This window comes from Hemiscyllium ocellatum, chromosome 4, assembly GCF_020745735.1.
Source record: "Hemiscyllium ocellatum isolate sHemOce1 chromosome 4, sHemOce1.pat.X.cur, whole genome shotgun sequence".
Lineage (NCBI taxonomy): Eukaryota > Metazoa > Chordata > Chondrichthyes > Orectolobiformes > Hemiscylliidae > Hemiscyllium > Hemiscyllium ocellatum.
Window position 1 is genome coordinate 106,155,213 of NC_083404.1, and position 23,557 is coordinate 106,178,769.

General features: G+C 41.0%; 1 protein-coding gene across 1 annotated transcript in view; it reads left to right on the forward strand.

Moving 5' to 3' along the window:
- The first annotated feature begins 1,372 nt into the window (after positions 1–1,372).
- ccdc12 (coiled-coil domain containing 12) overlaps positions 1,373–23,557 on the forward strand; it is an 82,098-nt gene continuing 59,913 nt past the window's right edge. Inside the window, exon 1 of the mRNA XM_060824443.1 lies at positions 1,373–1,480. Coding sequence (XP_060680426.1) covers positions 1,397–1,480 — 84 coding nt within the window. The 5' untranslated portion in view covers positions 1,373–1,396. The remainder of the gene's footprint in view (positions 1,481–23,557) is intronic.

Here is a 23,557-nt window from a genome sequence, read left to right on the forward strand (position 1 = left end):
CATATAGTTACAACACAGAGGGATTTGAAAGTCCTCATGCATGTATCGTGAAAGGATAGCATACAAGTTCAGCAAGTTGTAGAGAAGGCAATTGGAATATTGGCCTTTATTTCAAAGGAAATGGAGTACAAAAATGTTGAAGTTTTGCTCAAACTATAGAAGCTGAAAAATATGTTGCTGGAAAAGCGCAGCAGGTCAGACAGCATCCAAGGAGCAGGTGAATCGACATTTCGGGCATAAGCCCTTCTTCATTCCCGAAACGTCGATCCTCCTGCTCCTTGGATGCTGCCTGACCTGGTGCACTTTTCCAGCAACACATTTTTCAGCTCTGATCTCCAGCATCTGCAGTCCTCACTTTCTCCTCAAACTATACAAGTAAGACAACACATGAAATGCAGTGAACTGGTTTTGGCCTCTTGTCTAAGAAAAGATATATTGACATTGGAGGCAGTCCAGAGCTGACATGTGTAAGATTCGTACGGGACTTAACAGGGTAGATGTGGAAAGATTGTTTCCCCTTGTGGAAGAATCTAGGAGTAGAAGGCATAATCTCAGAGCAAAGTGGAGGGAAAGGGGGCATCTGTTTAGACATAGATAAGGAAGAATTTCATTTCATTGAGGAACATGAATCTATGGAATTCATTACATTACCCAACCAGTGTTGAGACTGGGTTAATAAATATATTTACAGTCGATATAGACAGACATTTAATCAGTAAGGAAATCAATGGCTGTTAGCAAAGATAAGATCAGATCAACCATGATTTCACTGAATTCCATGGTGAGGGCTGATTGGCTTACCTTGGGTCCTTTGTTTTATTGTCATATTCTTACATGAGATGTATACATCACTATGGACCAAGTGGTGACCATTGAACATAGGAGAGACTTAATATATACCATAACTGCTTTATTTCACCCCCTTCTGGTATTGAGCTTGAGTTTGCTATTAATTTATTGACATTCATTTTGTGTTTAACAGAGTATATATTCAAAGGGAAAACCTGGTCAAAAGAAAACCAGAATATTTAGAAATGAACTGTGGCTCCATATTAAAGTATACGAGATGAATCTGATCAGTATGTATGAATAATTTAACTCTTCGTTTCCTTAACAGCTTACAAGGAAAACATATGTCTAAATGATTAGATTTTGAAGGCTTTTGCAAGATAACCCAGTATATTAGTAAAACTAAGAGTTTTGTGTTCCTAACTTGTTTTAATGATTTGGTGTTTGATAAGGCTGATGAAGAATTCAGCTTGGTGTCAAGCATGGAACGAATCGATACACTCGATGTTCCCTCCTCTCATCACGGTTCTGGTTGTTTGTCCTGTGAACGGCTGGTTACGTCTGTCGTAAGGACTGCCGGGAATTGTAGGCGCTGGGCAGCCGGAAGATGGCGGATGGAACTGGGAAGCTGCAGGAGGAGGCGCTCAGGAGGAAGGAGCGGCTGAAGGCTTTGAGAGAGCGGCAGCTACAGGTAAACGAGGCTCGGGCCTGTATTCATCAGCTCCCCGACCTCTAACCTTAGGTCTCAGTTTACAAAGTGATAAAACTGGGGAATCGTATGACAGTCCCACATTATGTTTACAGCTTTCCTTACTTTTAAGATACTACTACTTGTCGTAAAGGTAAAAAAAATAATATTGATTGGTCAAAGTGTATCGACATTCAACACATTCATTGAATGACATTGCGCAAGAAAGAACCTCAACTTGCTAATTCCCAGTGACATAAAATACCAAGTACTGCAGATAGTTGTTCCTGTCTTCTGCATGATGGTTTATATTGAAAGAACTTCACACTAACTTAACATGATAACCCCAAAGAAGGTAACATTCCTGATCCGGATGATGTACATCCAAAAGAATGTATTGAAGAGATACAAAGGCATTATCTCTATCCTGTTATTGTGTGAAAAGGTGTACTGGTGGATTGTTGACTGTAATTCCTCTATTTAAGGATGGAGGCACAATATGTACAGATATTTATAAACCAATCAGTTTAATATCAGAGATTTTAGAAAAAAAACTTATGAAGGAAGGAATAAGAACACTTGGAAATGAGAAATACAATAATGAGCAATCAGCGTGGGTTTCAAAATGGAAAGTCGTGCCTGACAAAACTTAATGTTTTTTTTTGAGAAGGTAACAGAGGATTTGCAGTGGCATTGTGGTGGATGCAACGTATCTGGATTTTCAGAAGGCCTTTGCCCATAATAGAACTGTGATGAAAATCAATGAATGTGGAGTCAAGGGCAAGTGACAGATGGATTCCCAGCATGTTTCAAAACAAAGCAGAGAGTGAGAATTATGGTAGTTATTCAGTTCAGCAGTATGGGGGAATTGATTTTCTAAAAAGATCGCTGACGTTTACAGCTTAGATTGATCATTTGGACTTTGGAAACAAAAATGCAGTGTCTAACCTTATGGATGACTAAATTGGTGGGGTTAATATTCAGTGTTGAGGAGCTCTACAACAAAGTAGAGAAATGCATTCCATAAACTTGCTGTAATATAAAAGCAAAATATCACGGATGCTGGCAATTTAAGATAAAAACAAGCGTTGGATAAACTCAGTCTTGTGGTATCTTTGGGAGAGATGCAGAATTGATAGTTCAAATCAAATGGCTATTCTTCAGAACTGAAGAGAGGTGGATGAGACATGTGTTTTATGCTGTTGAAAAAGACGGCGGAGCAAGTGGAACAAAAGGACAGGCCTTTTGGTTTGAGTTATGGTCAGGGAGCGGTTCAGGGGGATTGGGAATCCACAGATCTCCAATGAGCAAAAACCAACTGGAGTGGTAATGTTTATGGAGAAGACAACAATAGATCGAGACTTGATACCCAATAACAGGGCTGGAAACAAAGCTTGAAATCAAATAAAAGCAAAGCCGTCTGAATATAAAACCGTGAATAAAAACAGTACAAACACTGAGGGATGAAGAAAACGGGGTCATTGGACTGAGGAAGTAATATTAAAATATTAACTTACAGTTATGTGGTCTGAAGTTGTTCTTCTCAGTGTTGGATCCAGAAGGCTGTCAAGGACCTAAATAGAAAATGAGATGCTGCTGTTCCCCCAGGTAGTGTTGAACTTCACCAAAACACACCATGCAAAAATAGAAATATGAGCATGAGGCCAAGTGGTATTATGAAATGCCAAGTGACTGTAAAGACAAAGATAATTGATGTGGACTGAGCAGGGGTAATTTGCACAGTGGTGACTTGTTCTGCATTTGTGGTCCCCAATGTTGAGGTGACTATGTTGTCAGCAGTGGATGTCAATAGACTACATTGAAAGAGGTACAAGTAAATCATTCTTCGCATGGAATGAAAATGTGGGCCTTGGACAAATGCCACTTGTCCTGTGATTATATAGGAAGGAATTATTGGGGGAGGCGAGAGAATGAGGTGATGGAGGAGAACTGAAGTGTTGCAAAAGGAACAGTCCCTTTGGAGTGCTGAAAGGAGATGTGAAGGGAACATTTGTTTGGTGGAGGTATCCAGCTAGAGGTGGCAGTAAAGGTAGAAGATAATCCTTTGAATATGGAAACTAGTGGGGTGCAAAGTAAGTACGTAGGGGATCTTGTTGTAGTCTTGGGATTGAGGGGAAAGGTGAGGGCAGAAGTGCAAGAAATGGTTTGGATGTTGACAGTCATACAAATTATACTGCAGATGAGTCGCATAAATAAATAATCTCCAAGTACAGGTTGGACAAATAGTTGGCAAATTATAAAAGTGAAGATGTACGGTACATTTTGGTCAGAAGAATAGAAATGCCACAATTAGTTGGAATTTGAGACTCCTTAAGGTACGGGAACAAAGGAATGTCAAAGTACAAATATATTAGTTTCTAAACATGCCACAGGTTAACAAAACCATTAAAAAAAAACCAGTGTTTCTCGCGGGATAGATTTAAAAAATAGCGAAGCTATGTATCAAACTTTGATTGCATCACATTTACAATACTGCCTTCAGTTCTGCTTTCCTTGTTAAAGAAAAAGATATTAAAACAATGCCGAGGGTACTGAGAATATTGAGAACATAAATCCCATGGTATTGAGAAAGGATTGATGGGCTTTGTCCTTTTTTTTTATTAAGATGGCTCAAGAGTGAATTAATGGTGATCTTCTGAAAGGTTTTAAACAAATGATTGCAGAGAGCATGTTTTCTCTTGTGGGAAGAGCATGAGCTAGAGACAATTAATCTGAGATAGTCACCAAGAAATCAGGAGTAACTCCAGAGGAAACTTCATGGTGCAAAAAGTGATGAAAATATGGAAGTTCCTGTCACGTGGAGTGATCAAAGTAAATAAACATATTTAAGAGGATGCAGAGCAAGAGTATGAGAGAGAAGAGAATGGAGGATTATAAATACATTTAGATGAGAAAAGATGGAAGGATACTCAAATAGCATGACCTTATTGGCTGAGTATTCCTGTTTCTGTTTGTGTTGTGTATGTATGGTGGGTTTTCTTCTCCTTCACTTGACCATCAGCTCTGACATACAATGAGGCCAAAAAAAATCTGGAATTAAGAGGCTAATGATAGAATTGTAGAATCATACAATCCTGCCCATAGAGTCTGCAGTGACAAAAGTTACCGTACATCTGCATTCGTTCCACTATCACTTGGCCCATAGAATTGAATGTTAATTAAATGTCGCATCAGGCTTGAAGGGCTGAATTGCCTTCCTCCTGCTCTACCTTTATGCTCTTATGTAAGGAAACAATAAAAAAAAGTGGAAGCGAAGGCTGAGTCCTGATGAAGGGTGAATGCCTGAAACATCCATTCTTCTGCTCCTCGGAAGCTGCCTGATCTGCTGTGCTTTTCCAGCACCACACTCTCAACTCATGGCCAGAGATGCTTGGAGTTCACAGCAGGGGCAGACTAAATATCTTGGCCAACAAATAGTGATGCAACGGAAGGAGATGTGGGGATGAAGAACCGGTGTAATGGAGGAAGGTCTGATCAATGGGATGTGTATTCACGAAGGAAAGCTCATTTCTGACAGCATGGATGCTTTGTTGGTCAGTAAGAAATAGGTTGGATCATTTTGCAGGGAATTGATGTGTGCTATCATTTGGAGGGTGATTTTTTAAAAAAATTAAATGAAATGGGATGTGAGTGCCACCAGTACTACTTATTGTCTGTTCGTAAGGACCCTTGAGAAGATGGTAATGAACCATCTCCTTGAATTTCTACAGTCCATGTGCTGTCAATTCAGCCACAGTGTCATTAGGAAGGAAGTTCCATGTCTTTGATTCTGCCACCATGAATGTACAAAGATATAATTCAAAATTAGGATCGTGTGTGGCTTGGAGGGGAACTTAAAGGTGCTGTTTCCATATGTCTGATGCCCTAGTAGTAGGTGGTGAAAGTTGTGGTTTGGGAAGATGCTGTTGAAGGAGAACTTTGGTGAGTTGCAGCAGTGCACTGTGTAAATAGTACATGCTGCTGTCTCTTTTTTCCAGTAGTAGGATAGAAAATGTTCAAGATGGTGAGTTGCTTCTGATAAGGTTTTGACAGACAATTGATTATTGGGAGTGGGATTGTGATTATCGGGAAGGGAATTCTGAGGATGATATTTTACTGGAAAAGGTATTGGGGGAGGAAGATGTGATTCAGATCTCTGATTTGATCCTGTTAGATCGTTTGACTTTATCCTGTACCAGTTTTTGGTCTGAAATAGCTTCAATTTTAATATTCTCGTGGTTTTCACATCTCTGGCGCTACCTGCTCCATATCTGCATTGTCCTTAAAGTTCACAGCCCTCCGATTCTGTATCCATCAAGTTAGACAATTTTAACTTGATAACTGGTAGCAGAGTATTCATTCGTGCCTAGGACTGAAGGTCTGACATTTCCTCTTTTAACTTCTTTGAAATCTGTTATTTAACTGTCCTAATATTTCCTTTTGTGTTTTTTTTTGACAAACTCCTTGTGATATTTTCCAATATTAAACAACAATTGGCATTGATAGATATTTTCAGTCAAGCTATTCATGGCACACCTCTAGGAGATAATGGGATTTAATGTGGGCCTTCTCTTCCAGAGGAAAGAATACTGCCACTTGCTCAGAAGAGCCCCTGTAAAAATGGTATTTATATAATGAGTTAGGATTCAACAAGGGAGAGCATATTCTTTAGATGGAAGGTGAATTCAGGTAAAGAAATGGGGATGGCGAGTAGTGCATGGAAATTCTGAGTCTTGGTTCAATAGCGATTTTTATGTTAGTGCCAACTCACAGACTCTAGGTTTCAGTAGAGATTGGTAATAATAATTATATGCATAGTAGTTTAGTTGTAATATAACCCACTTTTTACATGGATATTCGTACTTTTATGTAATACATCTTTGTTTTATAAATTTGGATTATAGCTGTTCTTGATGAGAATGACATTTATCGTCAATGTTTACTTAATCTGAGAAGTTGATACAGTTGAGAGCAGTTAAGAGTCAGTGATCTTTAAGTTACTGGGGACAAATATTGCCAGGTAGGATAAGTATGCCAAGTTTCTTTCTCCAAAAGTCAGTGGTGAAATTCTGCAATCAAAGGCAGCTTTGTGGTCTCTTTTACTTACATACAGATTTTTTTTAAATTAACTTGCTGGAGATATATACACAGTGATTTGTACTGGCAAAAGTGGAATTTGAATATATTCTCTGGATTACGATCACCTGGCCATTACAGCTAAGAAACTACCCTTGAATTTATGCAGGGACTTATCACAGGAAAAAATTTGCATCAATGGAGTGTAATGACTATTCTCATGACCGGCCTAGTTGTTCTTGATCAGCAATTCCTCTCAATGGGGCAGTGAGCTAAAAGAGTAATTTACTTTAAATTATGCTTTGAGGAGAGAATGTTGACCAGAAGATCAGGAAGGTTCCCTCCTTACTGAATGTTATGCAATATTGCATGTGATTGCTTGTGCTTGTATTGCTCAAAGTATTTGAAAGATGTCAACTGTAACCACACACTGCTTCCTCAATGATGAGGTGTTGCCTCAGTCTGGGTTGTAAACTCAAGTCTCTGTTGTGTGACTATGTGCACCTTGAACCATCTGACTTAGACTACCAAAGTTAGCCAAACTGACAGTTCATTGATTTAATTAATGGCTTCTCCCAGGAACGTGGGGGAATGTGAAAAGGAAGTAGTTACTGTGCTACTGCTGTTTGTGATAAGGTCGAGTTTGGACTGCGGTTGAAAGAGGAAGTTGCTGCTGCTGCTTTGCTGTAGTAGATTCAAATCATGTAAATACAACAATACTTTTATCTGACATTAGAGAGCTTGAAATGATCAAGAAATATTTGGCCCAAGGGAACAGATATGGAATTTTGTTTTCTTGCACATTGATGCCATTTCATAAAAAATAACTTTAAAAGCAAAATGTAGCTCAAAAAGCTACAAAGTGTCCTAAAACATCTGTTGAGATAGGTTACTGCCCTTTCTGAGTAGACAAAGCAAGGAAGCTGGAGATATATACACAGTGATTTGTATTGGCAAAGGATATGGGAGTCAATGACTGCAGCTCTTGTGCTTTGATTATCTTACTTTCTTGCCGGTGAATTTTTTTTTAATGCTTGGCAAATGTTGATTCTCAAGAGTGAAGCAGGCACAGTCAGATTTATCTAAAAGCTGTTTTGCCAATCTGTCTTGGCCTCAACTTTAGGTTACCTTTCTGCTACAGCATTCTCAAGTATCTCACAACAATAATCCATAGTTCCTGTTTAGAATTGAAATGGAGCAATTTTAAGTTGCTATTTTCTGATAATTGTTTACAATAAGGCAATTAAATCAACTGCATAGAGCATGTAGTGTTAGCCAAAAGGTGAATGGATTTATCAAATTCTTGCGCAAGTTTTGCAACAATGGGATTTGAAGTCACAAGTGCATATATGTTCTGAAGAAGGATCACACTTCTGCACAGATTTCTCTGCACAGATGCTACCAGATAATGCTAAGTTTCTCCAGCAATTTCTGATTTTGTATGTTTCAGACCTTTATAGAGTCTTAGAGATGTACAACACGGTAACAGACCCTTCAGTCCAACTCGTTCATGCCAACCAAATATCTGAACCTCATCTAGTTCCAGCACTTGGCCTGTTTCCCTCGAAACAGTTCCTATTCAAATACCAATTCAGATGCCTTTTAAATGCTATTATTGTACAAGCCTCCACCACTTCCTCTGGCAGCTCATTCCATACACACGCCACCTCTGCGTGAAAATGTTGCCCCTTAGGTCCCTTTTGTATCTTTCCCCTCTCACTTTAAGTCTATGCCCTCTGGTTCTGGACACCCTCATCTCAGGGAAAAGACCTTGTCTATTTATCCTATCCATGTCTCTCATGATTTGGTATCCACAATTCCTTGTTTCATTTTGTTTAGCTGTTATTCCACTCCTGTTATTGTAACTAATACCTTGGACGACTTGACTGTATTAAACCATGCTATTTAAATGAAGCAATCTACACATGTACAGAAAGCCTGTCTCATCAATTAGTGGTGAATTTGGGCATAGGTGAATTTAGAGACCCAATCATTGATGTTTAGTGATTTATGACTGTGACTATAGCTGAATTGGACAGTAATGCTTTCTGTGAGTTGGAAAATGGTTGCATATTTTGAAGTTGGAATGAGGCGTGATGTCCTCATGTGAAGTTGTGTTGAAGGGTTTATTAGAGAAAGGAATAGGCTATTTAGCCCGTCCCAGAAACAGGACAAATAATCTTAAAAAACACAAGCCTTGTTCCTAATACATGGAGCATTTGAAATAAAAAGAATAAATTAATTGTGTAAATAAATAAAACAAGTACAATATATTTGACATTATCGAGACATGGCTATTGGGTGATGAGAGCTGGGAACTGTACATTCAGGGATATTCAATATTTGGCAATGGCAGAGAGAAGGAAAAAGGAGGTGAAGTTGCATTGCTAGTTAATGAGCAAATTTACACAATGGTGGAGAATGATATTAGCTCCATTGATGTAGAATCAGTGTGGGTAGAGCTGAGAAACACTAAGGGGCAAAAAAAATTAGTTGAGATCATATATTGATCCCAAAACTGTAAGTTGAGATTCTGAATGGCATTAAATGGGAAATTAAGGATGCATCTAATAAAGGAATATTTGCACTTGTGGATGATTTTAATCTGCAAATATTTTAGGCACATCAAATTAATAACAGCACTGTTGAGGAGAAATTCCTGGAGTGTATGTGGGATAGTTTACTGAACCAATATGTTGAGGAACCAGCTGGAGAACAAACCATCCTGAACTGGTTATTGAGTAATAAGAAGGAAATAATTAGCAATCTAATTGTGAGAGGCCCTTTGGAATGAGTGACTGTCATCTGATCGAATTCCTCATCAACATGGATAGTGATGAATTTGATGCTGAAACAGGGGTGTTAATCGAAATACATGAACTGCAGTGGTATGAGGTGCAGGTTGGCTATGATAGATTAGGGAATGTTTTTTAGTGGAATGACAGTAGAAAGGCAATGGTAAGCATTCAGTGTATGAATGAACTGCACTAATTGTTAATTCTTGTCTGATGCAAAAGTAGAATGGGAAAGATAGCTACACCATGGCTTACAAGGGAAATTAAAGATAATATTAGATCCAAGGGATAGGCATACAAATTTGCTAGAACAAACAACAGGAATTGGAACAGTTTAGATTTCAGCAAGGGAGAGCAAAGAAAGGGAAAACAGATCATGAGAGTAAGCTTGCAATGAACATAAAAACTAATTAAAAGCTTCTATCGGTATGTATCTTCAGAAGGCTTTTGACAAAGTCCACATAAAATATTAGTGTGGACCATTAAAGTGGATGGAATTGGGGAAAGTAATTTGAGGTGGATAGAAAACTAGCTGACAGACAGAAAATAAAGACCAGGAATAGATCATTTTCTGAATGGCAAGGAGAGAATAGTGGGGTACTGCAAGGATCAGTGTAGGACCCCAATTGTTTGCAATGTTTGTTGATGATTTAGGTGAGGGAACTAAATGTAATCTTGCCGCATTTGAAGATGACATAAAGTTGAGTGGGAGGGTGAACTGTGAGGAGGATTCAAAGATGTTCAGTGAGATTTGGAGAAGCTGATTGAGTGGGCAATTATATGTCAGAAGTAGTATTATGCGGAAAGATGTAATGTTATCCACTTTGATAGCAACAGGAAGGCAGCTTTTTTATCAGCATTGCTATAAGTTGAGAGAGGGGCACGTGCAATGAGATCTTGATATCCTTTTTACACCAGTTGCTGAAGGGAAGCATGCTATAGACATCTGAAAATATACATCTCAAAATAGTATATCAGGCAGTAAAATAAGGCCAATGGTATGTTGGCCTTCACAATGGGAGAGTTTGAGCACAGTAGCAGGGATGTCTTGCTGCAATTACGTTGGGCTTTGGTGAGATCACACTGATGTTATATACGGTTTTTGTCCTCTTTTCTGAGGAAGGATGTTCTTGCTGGAGGTGGAATGCAGCAAAGGTATACCAGACTGATTTCTGATTATGAGGAGAGATTGATTTGGTTAGGATTGTATTTATTGGAGTTTGGAAGAATGAGAGGAGATCTCATAAAAATCCATAAACTTCTAACAGGACTGTTAGGTGAGATGCAGGATGGATGTTCCCAGTGCAAGGGGAATTCAGCACTGGGATCACAATTTAAGATTGCAGGATAAACCATTGAGGACCGGGATGAGGACATATTTCTTTACCCAGAGAGTGGTGAACCAAGGAAAGCAGTTGGTCAAAACTTTGTATCAAGAAGGAGTTGGCACTTGGGGCTACAGGGATCAAAGGATGTAGGGAAAGTGAGAACAGGCTGTTGATTTGGATGATCAGCCGTGAATGGCAGAGCAAGCTTGAAGGGCCACGTGGCCTACTCCTCTTTTGTGTGTTTCCATGTCTGTTAGGAACAGAGGAAATAGGAATTGCGAAACGCCATTTGGCCCTTATGGCTTCCTCCTCACGCAATGCCACTTTCCTGCAATGTACCCATATCCCTCGATGACTGTTGAGGGCAGAGCGGTAGATGTGATCTACGTGGACTTCAATAGGGCATTCAACAAGATTCCCCACAGGAGATCTTCTCCATAGCAAGATTAGATCTCATGGAATACAGGGAGAACTAGCCATTTGGATACAGAACTGGCTCAAAGGTAGAAGACCAGAGGGTGGTGGTGGAGGGTTGTTTTTCACACTGATGCCTGTGACCACTGGAATGCCACAAGGATCGGTGCTGGGTCCTTTACTTTTTGTCATTTATACAAATGATTTGGATGTGAGCATAAGAGGTACAGTTAGTAAGTTTGCAGATGACACCAAAATTGGAGATGTGGTGGACAGCGAAGAAGGTTACCTCAGATTACAATGGGATCTTGATCAGATGGGCCAATGGGCTGAGAGGTGGCAGATGGAGTTTAATTCAGATAAATGTGAGGTGCTGCATTTTGAGAAAGCAAATCTTAGAAGGACATATACACGTAATGGTAAGGTCCTAGGGAGTGTTGCTGAACAAAGAGACCTTGGAGTGCAGGTTCATAGCTCTTTGAAAGTGGAGTCACAGGGAGATAGGATAGTGAAGAAGGCGTTTGGTATGCTTACTTTTATTGGTCAGAGTATTAAGTACAGGAGTAGGGAGGTCATGTTGCGGCTGTACAGGACATTGGTTAGGCCTTTGTTGAAATATTGCATCCAATTCTGGTCTCCTTCCTATTGGAAAGATGTTGTGAAACTTGAAAGGGTTCAGAAAACATTTCCAAGGATGTTGCCAGGGTTGGAGGATTCGTGCTACAGGGAGAGGCTGAACAGGCTGGGGCTGTTTTCCCTGGAGTGTTGGAGGCTGAATGGCGACCTTATAGAGGTTTACAAAACTGAAGGCCATGGATAGGGTAAATAGGCAAAGTCTTTTCACTGGGGTCGGGGAGTGCAGAACTAGTAGTGTGAGAGGGAAAGAAATAAAAGAGACCTAAGGGGTGACTATTTCACGTAGAGGTGGCACGTGTATGGAGTGAGCTGCCAGAGGATGTGGTGGAGGCTGGTACAATTGCAACATTTAAGAGGCATTTGGATGGGTATATGAATAGGAAGGATTTGGAGGGATATGGGCTGGGTGCTGGCAGGTGAGACTAGATTGGGTTGGGATATGTGGTGGCATGGATGGGTTGGACCGAAGGATCTCTATCACTCTAATCCAGATGTGGTCTGATTAAGGGCTTGTATCACTGAAGCATAATTTTCCACTCCTTTCATTGTAGTCCTCGAGCAAGGAAGTCTGGTATATCATTTGCCTTTTCGATGATTTTCTGTATATGTTCATGGAAGTTTAATGTTCTATGATTCTAACCATGTTTATATCACAGATGTCTTGGGTTTTCACCATTTAGAAAGAACAGTTTTTTCAGTCCAATGAGGTTGAATACGTACCTATACATTGAAATCCTTTTTGTCTTACCCATTCACTTCATCTATAGATGTTTCTAAATAATGATAAAGTTTTACATTCATTAACAATGCCACCTATCCTATATATTTGGAAAATTTTGATAAATGACGATTTATTCTTACTATCTATCCCTTCATCTAAGTTGCTAATACCAAAAACACAGATGCATCTGAGTCACCATAAGTCTCATTCTACCAATTAGAGTATTTGCCCGTTCTTCTTTTCTCTGCCTCCTTCCGTTCAGTCAATTTCTGAACCAGATCAATAATTTGCCTTTGATTCCATGAACTTTAACTTTAGTTAATTATCTTTTATGAGCACATAGGTTCTGGAGATCCAAATAAGAATGTCCGAAGACATTCTCCTATTTGATACTTTAATGCATCTTCAGAGAGATTTTTTTGGGCATGGTCTACCCTTTACGATTCCAAGTTCGTTCTTTGAGAGCTAAAGGTTTTCAAGATATGCAGTCACCTTTTTAAAATAATAAACTGTATCTCCTGGCAGTTGATGTTAGACTAGCATTATAATTAAAAACAAAAATCGAAAGAACTGCAGATGCTGAAAAGCAGAAATTACAGGAAAAGCTCAGCAGGGTCTGGCAGAAATCAGAGTTCATGTTCAGGTCCAGTAAGCTGTCTTTAGAACTGATGGTAGCTAGGAAAATGAAGACAGAGTTGGGAGGGAGTGGATGTTAGGATGATTGCTTCTGTCGTTCAGTATTTGGACCAAATACTGAACGACAGAAGCAATCATCCCAACATCCACAAACAAAGCTGCGTTAGAACATTAGTTCAATGAGCCATCATACTGCAGCACAGAGGAACTACGAAGAGCAGAGGAAAATCATCTATACAGTGTATTCAAAAAGAACGGGTACCCAACAAATACAGTCCACTGATTTCTTAGCAATAAACCCAAACAAGCAGACAAAACACATCCAGAAATCCTAGCCACTCTCCCCTACATCAAATACATCTCTGAAATGACTGCCAGACTACTCCGACCTCTTGGCATCATGGTAGCCCCACAAACCCGCCACACTAAAACAGCAGCTAATGAACCTGAAGGACCCTACACAGACGACAAGCAAAACTAAGTCATTTACAAAATACTGTGCAAGAACTGTAACAAGCAATACATTGGACAAACAGGCAGAAAACTCGCCACCAGCGTATATGAGCATCAACTAGCCATAAAACAATATGACCCTCTCTCACTGGTATCCTTGCATGCGGATGAGGAAGGACACCACTTTGACTGGGGCAACACACCCGTCCTAGGGCAAGCCAAACCGAGACATGCACGAGAATTCCTAGAAACATAGCATTCCAACTGGAACACTCTCAACAGACACTGACTTGGATCCCATTTACTACCCCCGAGAAAAAGAACAGGGAATGACGACATCATAGGAAATTACATCACCAACTCAAGGAAACCTAAACACATAAATAAAAGCGGGCCATACCATCAGTGCTTCATCCGGAGGCTCACTGATGGTGTTACCTAGTTTGGTGATGAAACGTTTGAAACTGAACCTTCCAGCTCAGCGAGCAAACTTACACCCAGAACCTCAACCAGAGCTACAGATCTACTCAAAACTCACTAATGAATATGAATCTGGAAGAACAGTCCCTCATTTTCCGCTTGGAAATTCCACAGCCTTCTGGACTCAATATTGATTTCAACAATTTTAGGGCTTGAGGTACTTTCCCCAATGTCCTTACCTGAACTCCCATAGATAAGGCCTTGTTATCACATGCTATTGCACACAATTCATTGTGAGCTATTAATAGTCCCTGTTCGTAGCTGACTTGGCCAACATCTCTGACTCCGGCTTGCTGCAGTGCTCCAGTGAAGCTCAATGCAAACTGGAAAAACAGCACCCAATGTTCTGCTTTGGAACTCTACAGCCTTCTCGACTCAATATCAAGTTCAGCAAATTTAGGGCTTGAGGCATCTTCTCCCATGTCCTTACCCAATCCCCACACCAGGTTATCATCTGGTTTGCTATTATACACAACTCATTGTAAGCCACTAATAGTCCCCATTAATAGCTATTTATTCTCTCAGGCTGACCGTTATCCACTACTTTGTCTGTCCAACTGTTCTTCTCTCTTTGGGCTCTATCTTCATCTATTGTTTACTCCTTACCCCCTTCCCAACTCTATCTTCTGCATAAAAATCAATTTTTTATTAGCTACCACCAGTTCTGAAGAAGGGTCGCTGGACCCAAAACATTGCTGCCAAACCTGAACTTTTCCAGCAATTTCTATTTTTGTTAGTACCATAATTCCCTGGTTTTTCTATCACCTTTCTTAATGGCTTAGTGCATGCACAATTTTCCGATTCAAAGGAGGTATTATTGCTTGGAAGTAATAAGAGTATAGTAGTTGGTAAGTCATGTTATGGCTGTATAGTATGTTGATGAGATCACTGATGGAATACTGCCTTCAATTCTGGTCTCCCTGCTATAGGAAAGTTGTTATAAAACTTAAAAAGGTTCAGAAAAGATTTACAAAGATGTTGTCAGGGTTGGAGGGTTTGAGCTTTAGGGAGAGGGTGAATAGCCAAGGTCTTTTTCCCAGGATGGGTGAGTCAAAACTATAGGTTTAAGGCGAGAGGGGAAGACTTAAAAGGGACCGAAGGGCAAACTTTTTCACTTAGAGTATGGTGCAAGTATGGAAATGAGCTGCCAGAGGAGGTGGTGGAGGCTGGTACAATTACAATATTTAAAAAGCAACTGGATAGGTCTATGAATAGGAAGGGTTTCAAGGGAAATGGGACAAATGGGACAATTAGTGGGCGGCACGGTGGCACAGTGGTTGTGGGCGGCACGGTGGCACAGTGGTGTGGGCGGCACGGTGGCACAGTGGTTAGCACTGCTGCCTCACAGCGCCTGAAGACCCGGGTTCAATTCCCGACTCAGGCGACTGACTGTGTGGAGTTTGCACGTTCTCCCCGTGTCTGCGTGGGTTTCCTCCGGGTGCTCTGGTTTCCTCCCACAGTCCAAAGATGTGCGGGTCAGGTGAATTGGCCATGCTAAATTGCCCATAGCGTTAGGTAAGGGGTAATGTAGGGGTATGGGTGGGTTTCGCTTCGGCGGGTCGGTGTGGACTTGTTGGGCCGAAGGGCCTGTTTCCACACTGTAAGTCTAATCTAGTCTAATCTAAATGCTGGCAAATGGGACTAGATTAATTTAGGATGTATGATCAGCATGGACAAGTTAAACCAAAGGGTCTGTTTGTATGCTGTGTATCTCTATGATTCTAAAATGTTTTAAGATTAATCTTAGAACATCTGCTATGTTGTATCTTTTTTTTACTGTGTGGAAACCATTTGATTCATCGGCTCGAAGGGCAGAATGGCCTACTCCTGCACCTATTGTCTATTGTCTATTTGTTGATTTTGAGGGCTACTAAAGTCTTTGTATGAAGGTAAAATAAGTGGATACTGGAAATTTGGAAGTGACACAGAATGCTGGAGAAACTCAGTAATTCTTACCGTTCTGAAGGAGGTTAATAAACTCCAAATGTTAACTCTAATTTTCTCTTCACAGGTGCCAGATCTGTTGAGTTTCTCCAGTATTCTGTTTGTTTCTAATTTCTTTATTACTGATGTTTTCATAGAGTCATGCAGTGCAGAAGAGGCCATTCAGCCTATTAAGTCTGCACTAACAAAATTCATCTAAATCTATGCTCATCCCATTTTTTGGTATTTCAAGTGCTCATTCAGCTGCTTTTCAAAAGTTGAGAGGTTTCCCACTTCAGGTACCTTCCCAAGCACTGCATTCCAGATACCCAACCCCTCTGGGTGAAAACATTTTCCTAAAGTCCCTTCTAAACCCACTGCTTTATCTTAAAATTATACCCCCTTGTTATTTATTCTTCACCTAAAGGATACACCTACTTTCTACTCTAGTTGAGCTCTGAGGAAAGGGCACCAGACCTGAGATGTTAACCTTGATTTCTCTCCACAGACGCTGCCAGATCTACTGAGGTTCTCCAGCACCTTCTGGTTTTGTTCCTGATTTTCAATATCCACAGTTCTTTCGGTTTTTTTTATTTGCTTGCTATCCATCCTGTTCATGCCCCTCAGTCAGTTCCACCTCTGTCGGGTCCCCTCTCAGTTTATCTGCATTTTGCTTGTGTTGTGTTTCAGCTGACAAAATAATCACTTTTTGTTCTATTTTCTAAGGATTAATCTACTCACCCAAAGTAATTTGCATACAAAAATAAATGAGGTCTGGAGGCAGCAGGGGTGCTCAAAAAATAGAGTTTAAGTCTAGATGACTGAAAATACAGTCATGAGTCATAAGAGTGGAGCTCCATGAGTTGGAAAATGATTCAGTAAGAGCAAGTTTGAAGATAATAGGTTGTGAGTAATTAGTCATGACAAGGGTACTAAAATGAACCAGGATTATGCACCTGCGATTTTTGCAAGTTTGGGCTTGTGAAGGGGTCTGTTTATCTTCTGTTATTTCACAGAAACTGGACCTTGCAGTATTGACATTGACGCACAAAGTTGCAAGTAACATTTGTAGTTTGTACCTCTGAACATACCATTAACATTTGAAGAAGCCCCACCCTTCCTCTTCTGTCGAATTTAAAGTGCAACCTGATGCATTTTTAATTTAAGATCGAATGGAAACAAGCCTTTTCCAAGCAAGACTCATATATTTCAGTGGTGTGGTCCTAATATTCACTGATGTGAAACCTGTTCTTTTCCCCTTTTCTCTAAACAGACGTCTGTGTTATTATGATTTACAGGGTCAGGACTAGATTATTTGGTCCTTGAGCCTGCTGTGCTGTTTATTTGTTGCTGATCTGTATTTGAATTCTATTTACATAACTTTATTGGATCCACATTCAGCTAACAAAGCAATATTACTTTCAGTTTTGACATTTTCAATTTGATCTCACCTCAGCCTTCTAGGGAGGGAGTTCAGATTTATCCTACTGCATGACATAGCCCTTTTGTGCTGTCTGTCCTCAGTAGCCTCACTGTACTCCAGTATTCTTTATCTCCCAGTTGCTATTGAATCAGTTAATGGTTTTAACCATGTTAATTAGATTACCTAAGGAGGTAGTGACATAGTGACTCGAATCTCACCAAAGCAACTCGTGGTATTTAAATTAATTTAGTAAATATGGAGCTGCAAATACAAAACTAGTCTAGGTAAGTGTGACTGTGTAACGAATCCCATTTGGTTCACTCATCTCCTTGAGAGATGGAAACTTGCTTTCCTAGTCTTGGCTGGTTTACAGGGGACATCACATCCACCGCAGTGTAATTGTCTATTCGCTATCCTTTGAATTGGCCTTCCAAACCATGCAGTTGTATCAAACTGCTGCCAAATCAAAAAGAAAGTAAATCAGATGGATCCTCTGGCATTGACCTAGATGCCAGAAATGACAACCGTCTACAAAGTCCTGTTCACCCTGCAAAGTCCTCCTTAGTTTTGTCTGAGGACTTGTGCCAGTATTGACAGTGCTGTCTCGCAAAGTAATGTCACAACAGCCTGACGTATTCATACTCATTCTTTAATCCCTTTATGGACAATAATCCAAGCAACACCGACTGTGGCAGAACCAACCCACTGAAGGTAGTAGTGCAGCGGTATACAGTTGGGAGGGAGTTCCCTGATAAACCCTCAATATTGGAGTCTTGCAGTACTAAGTCAAACTTAGTTAAAAACATTGCCTGCAGATGCTGGAGATCAGATTCTGGATTAGTGGTGCTGGAAAAGCACAGCAGTTCAGGCAGCATCTGAGGAGCAGTAAAATCGACGTTTCGGGCAAAACGTTGATTTTCCTAAGTCAAACTTAGCCAAAGAAAGCTCATGCTGAGTATCGCATGTAGCTCCAACATGTAGAATTGGACTTAAGTTATTGATCACTACGTACTAGGCATTGACCATCTCCAATATGAGGGAATCTAATCTTCAATTGATTTTGAGTGGTATTACCACCACTGAATTCCCTCACTTTATTTTAAATAAATATTTTTCTTGAAAAGCTTTTTAAAATCTTTTACAAAACATTTACATATAGAGGAAAAAAAATAAGAATTCCCTCACTCATAAAATATTTGGATTGCCATTGACAAGGAACAGAACAGGAGCAGCCATATAAATATGGCTAGAGTGACAGATGAGAAGGTGAAAATTCTGAGGTGGATAACTCATCACCTAACTCCTGAAAGCCTGTACACCATCAATAAGGCACAAGTCAGATTGATTAATTTCCACTTGCCTAGTTGAATGCACTTCCAACACCCATCCAGGAAAACGTGAGTATTTTCCAATCAACCTGTCCTGAGATGTTATTGCATACCTCTGGAGCAAACGAGACTTGAACCCAGGCTTCTGCCTCAGAGGTAGGAACACGACCACTGCACCACAAGAGGCCCCAGCTCCAGGACAATGTCACCTTTCAGTTGATGATCCATCACTCACTATATGAAAACACCTTCAAGGGTAGGTGCACCACAAAATCACCACCAGCAAGTTTGTCTCCAAGCCAAACACCATCCACACTTGGAACTATATTGTCATTGTTTTGCCGATTCAAAGTCCAGAAGCTATTTATCTAAAGTCGGTGTGAGTGTACATGCACCATACAGATTCCTGTTTAAAAATAAAGCTCCTTATATCTTTTCGACCAATTAGAGTTCATGGTCAAGATGAATAGTATATCATCAGCCCTTCGGAATTTGAATTTTAAAGCTGGAAATAAAATGGCAGTGTGGTTTCAGTTCTGTGGAGGTAATTACTTTTTGACATCAGAAATTAATTTGTAATTTTGAAGTGAAGACAGTTTCTCAGAAGGTGTATGATTTCATTTAAATATCTAGCAGATTGCATGTGATGTTAATTGATGAAGTGTTTACAAAGTTGAACTTGCATATCAGACAAAAGAATTATCCAAGGGCTTACTAGCATTTTGAATTCAGAATCTTATTTCAATTCAAATGAACAACCTCACCCTAATGGAAGGGTTTTAGTTTCTGAAGACTCTGAACAGTTCATGTAAAGATTTCCATGCCATCAGAACTGTCAGGTCTACTCTGGGACCTATGATTCACCCTGACCAAATCTGTGCTGTACCGGGCAGGAAGATCGCTGAGAGTCTCGCACTCCTCAGGGATACGATTGCTTACGTGCAGGACAGGGGGGTGGATACCTGCCTCATCAGCCTGGACCTGGAGAAAGCCTTTGACAGGATATCGTTTACATATATGAGGGATGTTCTCTCTAAAATGGGCTTTGGCAAGGGAATATGTAATTGGATCAGACTGCTCTACACCAACATTGTCAGTGCAATCTCAGTCAATAGGTAGGAATCAGATAAGATCTGGAATCAGGCAGGGCTGCTCTCTCTCTCTCTCTCCTGCCTTGTTTGTGTATTGTATAGAGCCATTTGCCAAGTCCATCAGGAAGGATGCGAGCCTGAGAGGGGTGACTATTCCTGGCAGTAGGGGCCTACAGGTTAAGGCCTCCCTGTACATGGATGACGTCGCCGTTTTCTGCTCGGATCTGCTGTCCGTGCACAGACTCATGTGCATATGTGACCAGTTTGAGCGGGACTTGGGGGCCAAGTTGAACCGAGGCAAGAGCGAGGCCATGGTCTTCGGGAACTGGGCCGACCAATCCCCTATCCCCTTCACCATCAAGACTGACCACCTGAAGGTGCTGGGTATTTGGTTCGATGGGGCTGGGGCGTGCGCCAAGACTTGGGAGGAGCAGGAAAATGGGGCAGAAACTAGGCAGATGTGAGCAACGGTCACTCCCCTTTGCCGGAAAAAACCCGGTCATCAGGTGTGACGTTCCGTCAGTATTGTTATATGTGGCACAGGTCTGGCCTATCCCCAGAATCTGTGCTGCCACTGTCGCCCGGGCCATCTTCCACTTCATGTGGAGATCAAAGATGGACCGGGTCCGAAGGGACACAATGTACAAAGACCTGGACAATGGGGGAGAAAACACACCCAATGCCACCCTTGCCCTGATGGCCATCTTTGTGTGTGGCTGCAACAAGCTGTGCGTGGATCCCTGGTACACAAACACCAAGTGTCACTACGTGTTGAAGTTCTGTCTGTCCCCGGTGTTGCGAAGGATGGGCCTGGCCTCGCTGCTGCGGAACACTCCGAGTAGTTGGACTGTTCTGTACCACCTGTCCTTCGTGGAGAAATTTATGGAAAAAAAACACCTTTGACCACAAGTCCATCAGGAGTCCTTGAGACCCTTCGAGAAAAGGAGAGGGCGGATCCTCTCGAGTGGTTCCCTGAGCAGACTGTCAAAGTCATTTGGCAGAATGCCTCATCGCCAGAACTTTCCAACAAGCACCAAGGTATGGCTTGGCTGGTGGTGAGAAGGCCTGGGAGATCCTTTATGCATGCCCGGACTCTCAGCCGCACCGCACGCTGCCCTCGAAGCGGCTGCGGCGGGGGGAGAGGGGCTGTCACACACCTCCTTCTGGAATGTGTCTGTGCAGAGGAAGTCTGGAGAGGATTGCAGTGGTGTTTGTCGAGGTTCGTCCCGAGCAGCGCCATGATGCGGGACTTCGTGCTCTATGGCCTGTACCCCGGGACGCACTCCGAGACAGGCATCAACTGTGCCTGGAGGATCATCAGCTCAGTGAAGGATGCTGTTTGGGCAGTCTGAAACGTGTTGACCTTCCGGCTGAAGGAGTTGACCCCGACTGAGTGTTGCAGACTGGCACATTCCAAGGTCCAGGACTACGTGTTGTGGGATGCGCTGAAGCTTGGGGCAGCTGCCGCCAAGGCGCGGTGGGGAAAGACCACTGTGTAACTTTTGCCTGCCTAAGAAGAACAGGGGGCCCACACAGCCATTTGGGCTCTGCTAACGCCTCAGCAGAAGAGCTGGATAGTAAATGTACAGACTTTTATATAGGAAAAATAAATTTCAATGTCTGTGTGTAAAACAATGTAATGTGTGCACAAGAATGGCATGACGGAAATGTATAGAGATCCAAATAATTTTATGGATAAAGTATATTTTTGAAATAAAAAAAATTAGAACTGTAAGAAAGTGAGGACTGAAGATGCTGGGGAGTCGAAGAGGGTGGTGCTGATAAAGCACAGCAAGTCAGGCAGCATCCAAGAAGCAGACGAGTCGACATTTTGGGCATAAGTGCTTCATCAGGAATTCCGTCAGAACTGAAGCGAAGTCTGTCTGACATCAAACTGGAAATAAAGGATTTAAGGTCAGATTGGCACTTGGAATGAGTATCTGTGAAGGATATTGTTGAGAAATTGGTTGAAACTTTTGTTGCTTCTGTTAGATCTTTCTTTTGTGTAATAAATTTAGTAAATGACCACTACTGTCACCAACTGTAAAAATTAAACTTGTAATCTATCTATTTTAATGTGTGCTTGATGAGTCAAAGAAAGAGGCTGGTCATTTCACTGTTAGCATGTAAGATTTGCAAAAAGATGGAATTTCAGTGCAGCAGGAACGTCAAAATGTAGCAGGAGACTGTGGGGTTGTTTTTGCTTTTTTTATAGAGTTGAATTTCCTGTTTTTTTTCTTTCATTAACCCCACACTACCGCCTAACTGCGGTAGTGCTTATTTTTTTCCCCAGCACCCATGGTGTGTGTGTGCAGGTGTGAGACACAAAGTGCGCAAATCTTTATTTAATTTCCACCACCAGGAAGAAAGGAAACACCTGAGTGGCCTGTGACAAGCAGTGCCCTTCACATCAAAGGGCAAACTGTGGGGTTTATAATGTGAATGTGTTTAATTCACATGGCCTTAATTGGATAATATACTTGTCACCAATTCAGATGACTGTCAGTTGAGATTAGATTGAGCATGTGATTCAAGCTGGCATTGGCTGGTTATTGTCAGAGAACTACTTTCTTGAGAGCACTGCTTTCAGATGAGATCCAGAGTATGGTCGAAACAGATACAGAAGATATCCTGAAACTATTTACGAATTCTTCTTGGTCAGCATTCATTCTTGAGTCAATTCCACATTAATGAGTTGTTCATCTCATTGCAGTTGGTGTTCAGTGCACATTGGCTGTTTCACTTACAGTCACTGCACTTAAAAGTCACGACATTAAAACCTGTCAGAACGTATTTAACAGATGTCAGGCAAATCTAAATAATTCTTTTATTATTGAAGAAAGCTAGGTCCTATCTCTTTTTGAAAAAACAGAAACCAGAGTTTCCCATCAGATGTTTGTCAATGTTGTAAAGTCACAGTGATGTGAGAAGTTGCTGCTATATTGGGTATGAAAAGGAAACTTGTGGTTGTCCTAACTCAAAATATTTTTGGTAAATAGCTATTTAGCACAGAGCAAAAAAAAACTGATGATGGATCTTGAACTTTCCTTCTTTACACACTATGTTCTCCGAAGAAAGCATTGTGCATAGGTTTCCCTTTTGTCCGTTGCATTCTGATTTAGAACTGACTTTTTATAGATGCTAATGTGTTACTGTGAGCTTGCAGTAGGATACAGGACTTCTCACTTTGCAAGCTAAGTGTAAGAACGTCAAAGTTGGGGAGTGGCAGTGTGCTTGCACTTCAGTGCAATCCATTTTTATATTATACACTTTCACAAGTCAGTGGCCTTTCAGATGAGGATACTTACCTGCTTCAACTTAAAGCTGATCCTTAAGCCTTGCTCCTGTCACCTTGCATAATTTAGATCCCGGGAGTGTAGAATTTATACACAGTGGGAGAAAGATATTGTCTCCCATTTTGGGTAAGGAGAAACTGCAGTTTGCAGATTACATGGTGAAGGAAGGATAATGACCAGAACTCCTCCACTTCAGTTTTGCCATGCAATATTAAATATCCATCCTATCTCCTGGTGTGAATTTATTATCCAAAGAATGGCACTTTAGCCAGTGCAATTGACTGCCACCTTACTTTCATTAACTTTGAATTCTTGTCCAACATTCAGGAATGGATGAGTGGAAATTTCTTTTAACTAAATGTTAGGAAAATTGAAGACTGAAGCCATTGTCTTCAGATCCATCACAACCCCTCTTTCCTCTACACTGACTCTGTCCCTGTCTCTGACAGTTGTCTGAGCCTGAACCAGTCTGTTCAGTGT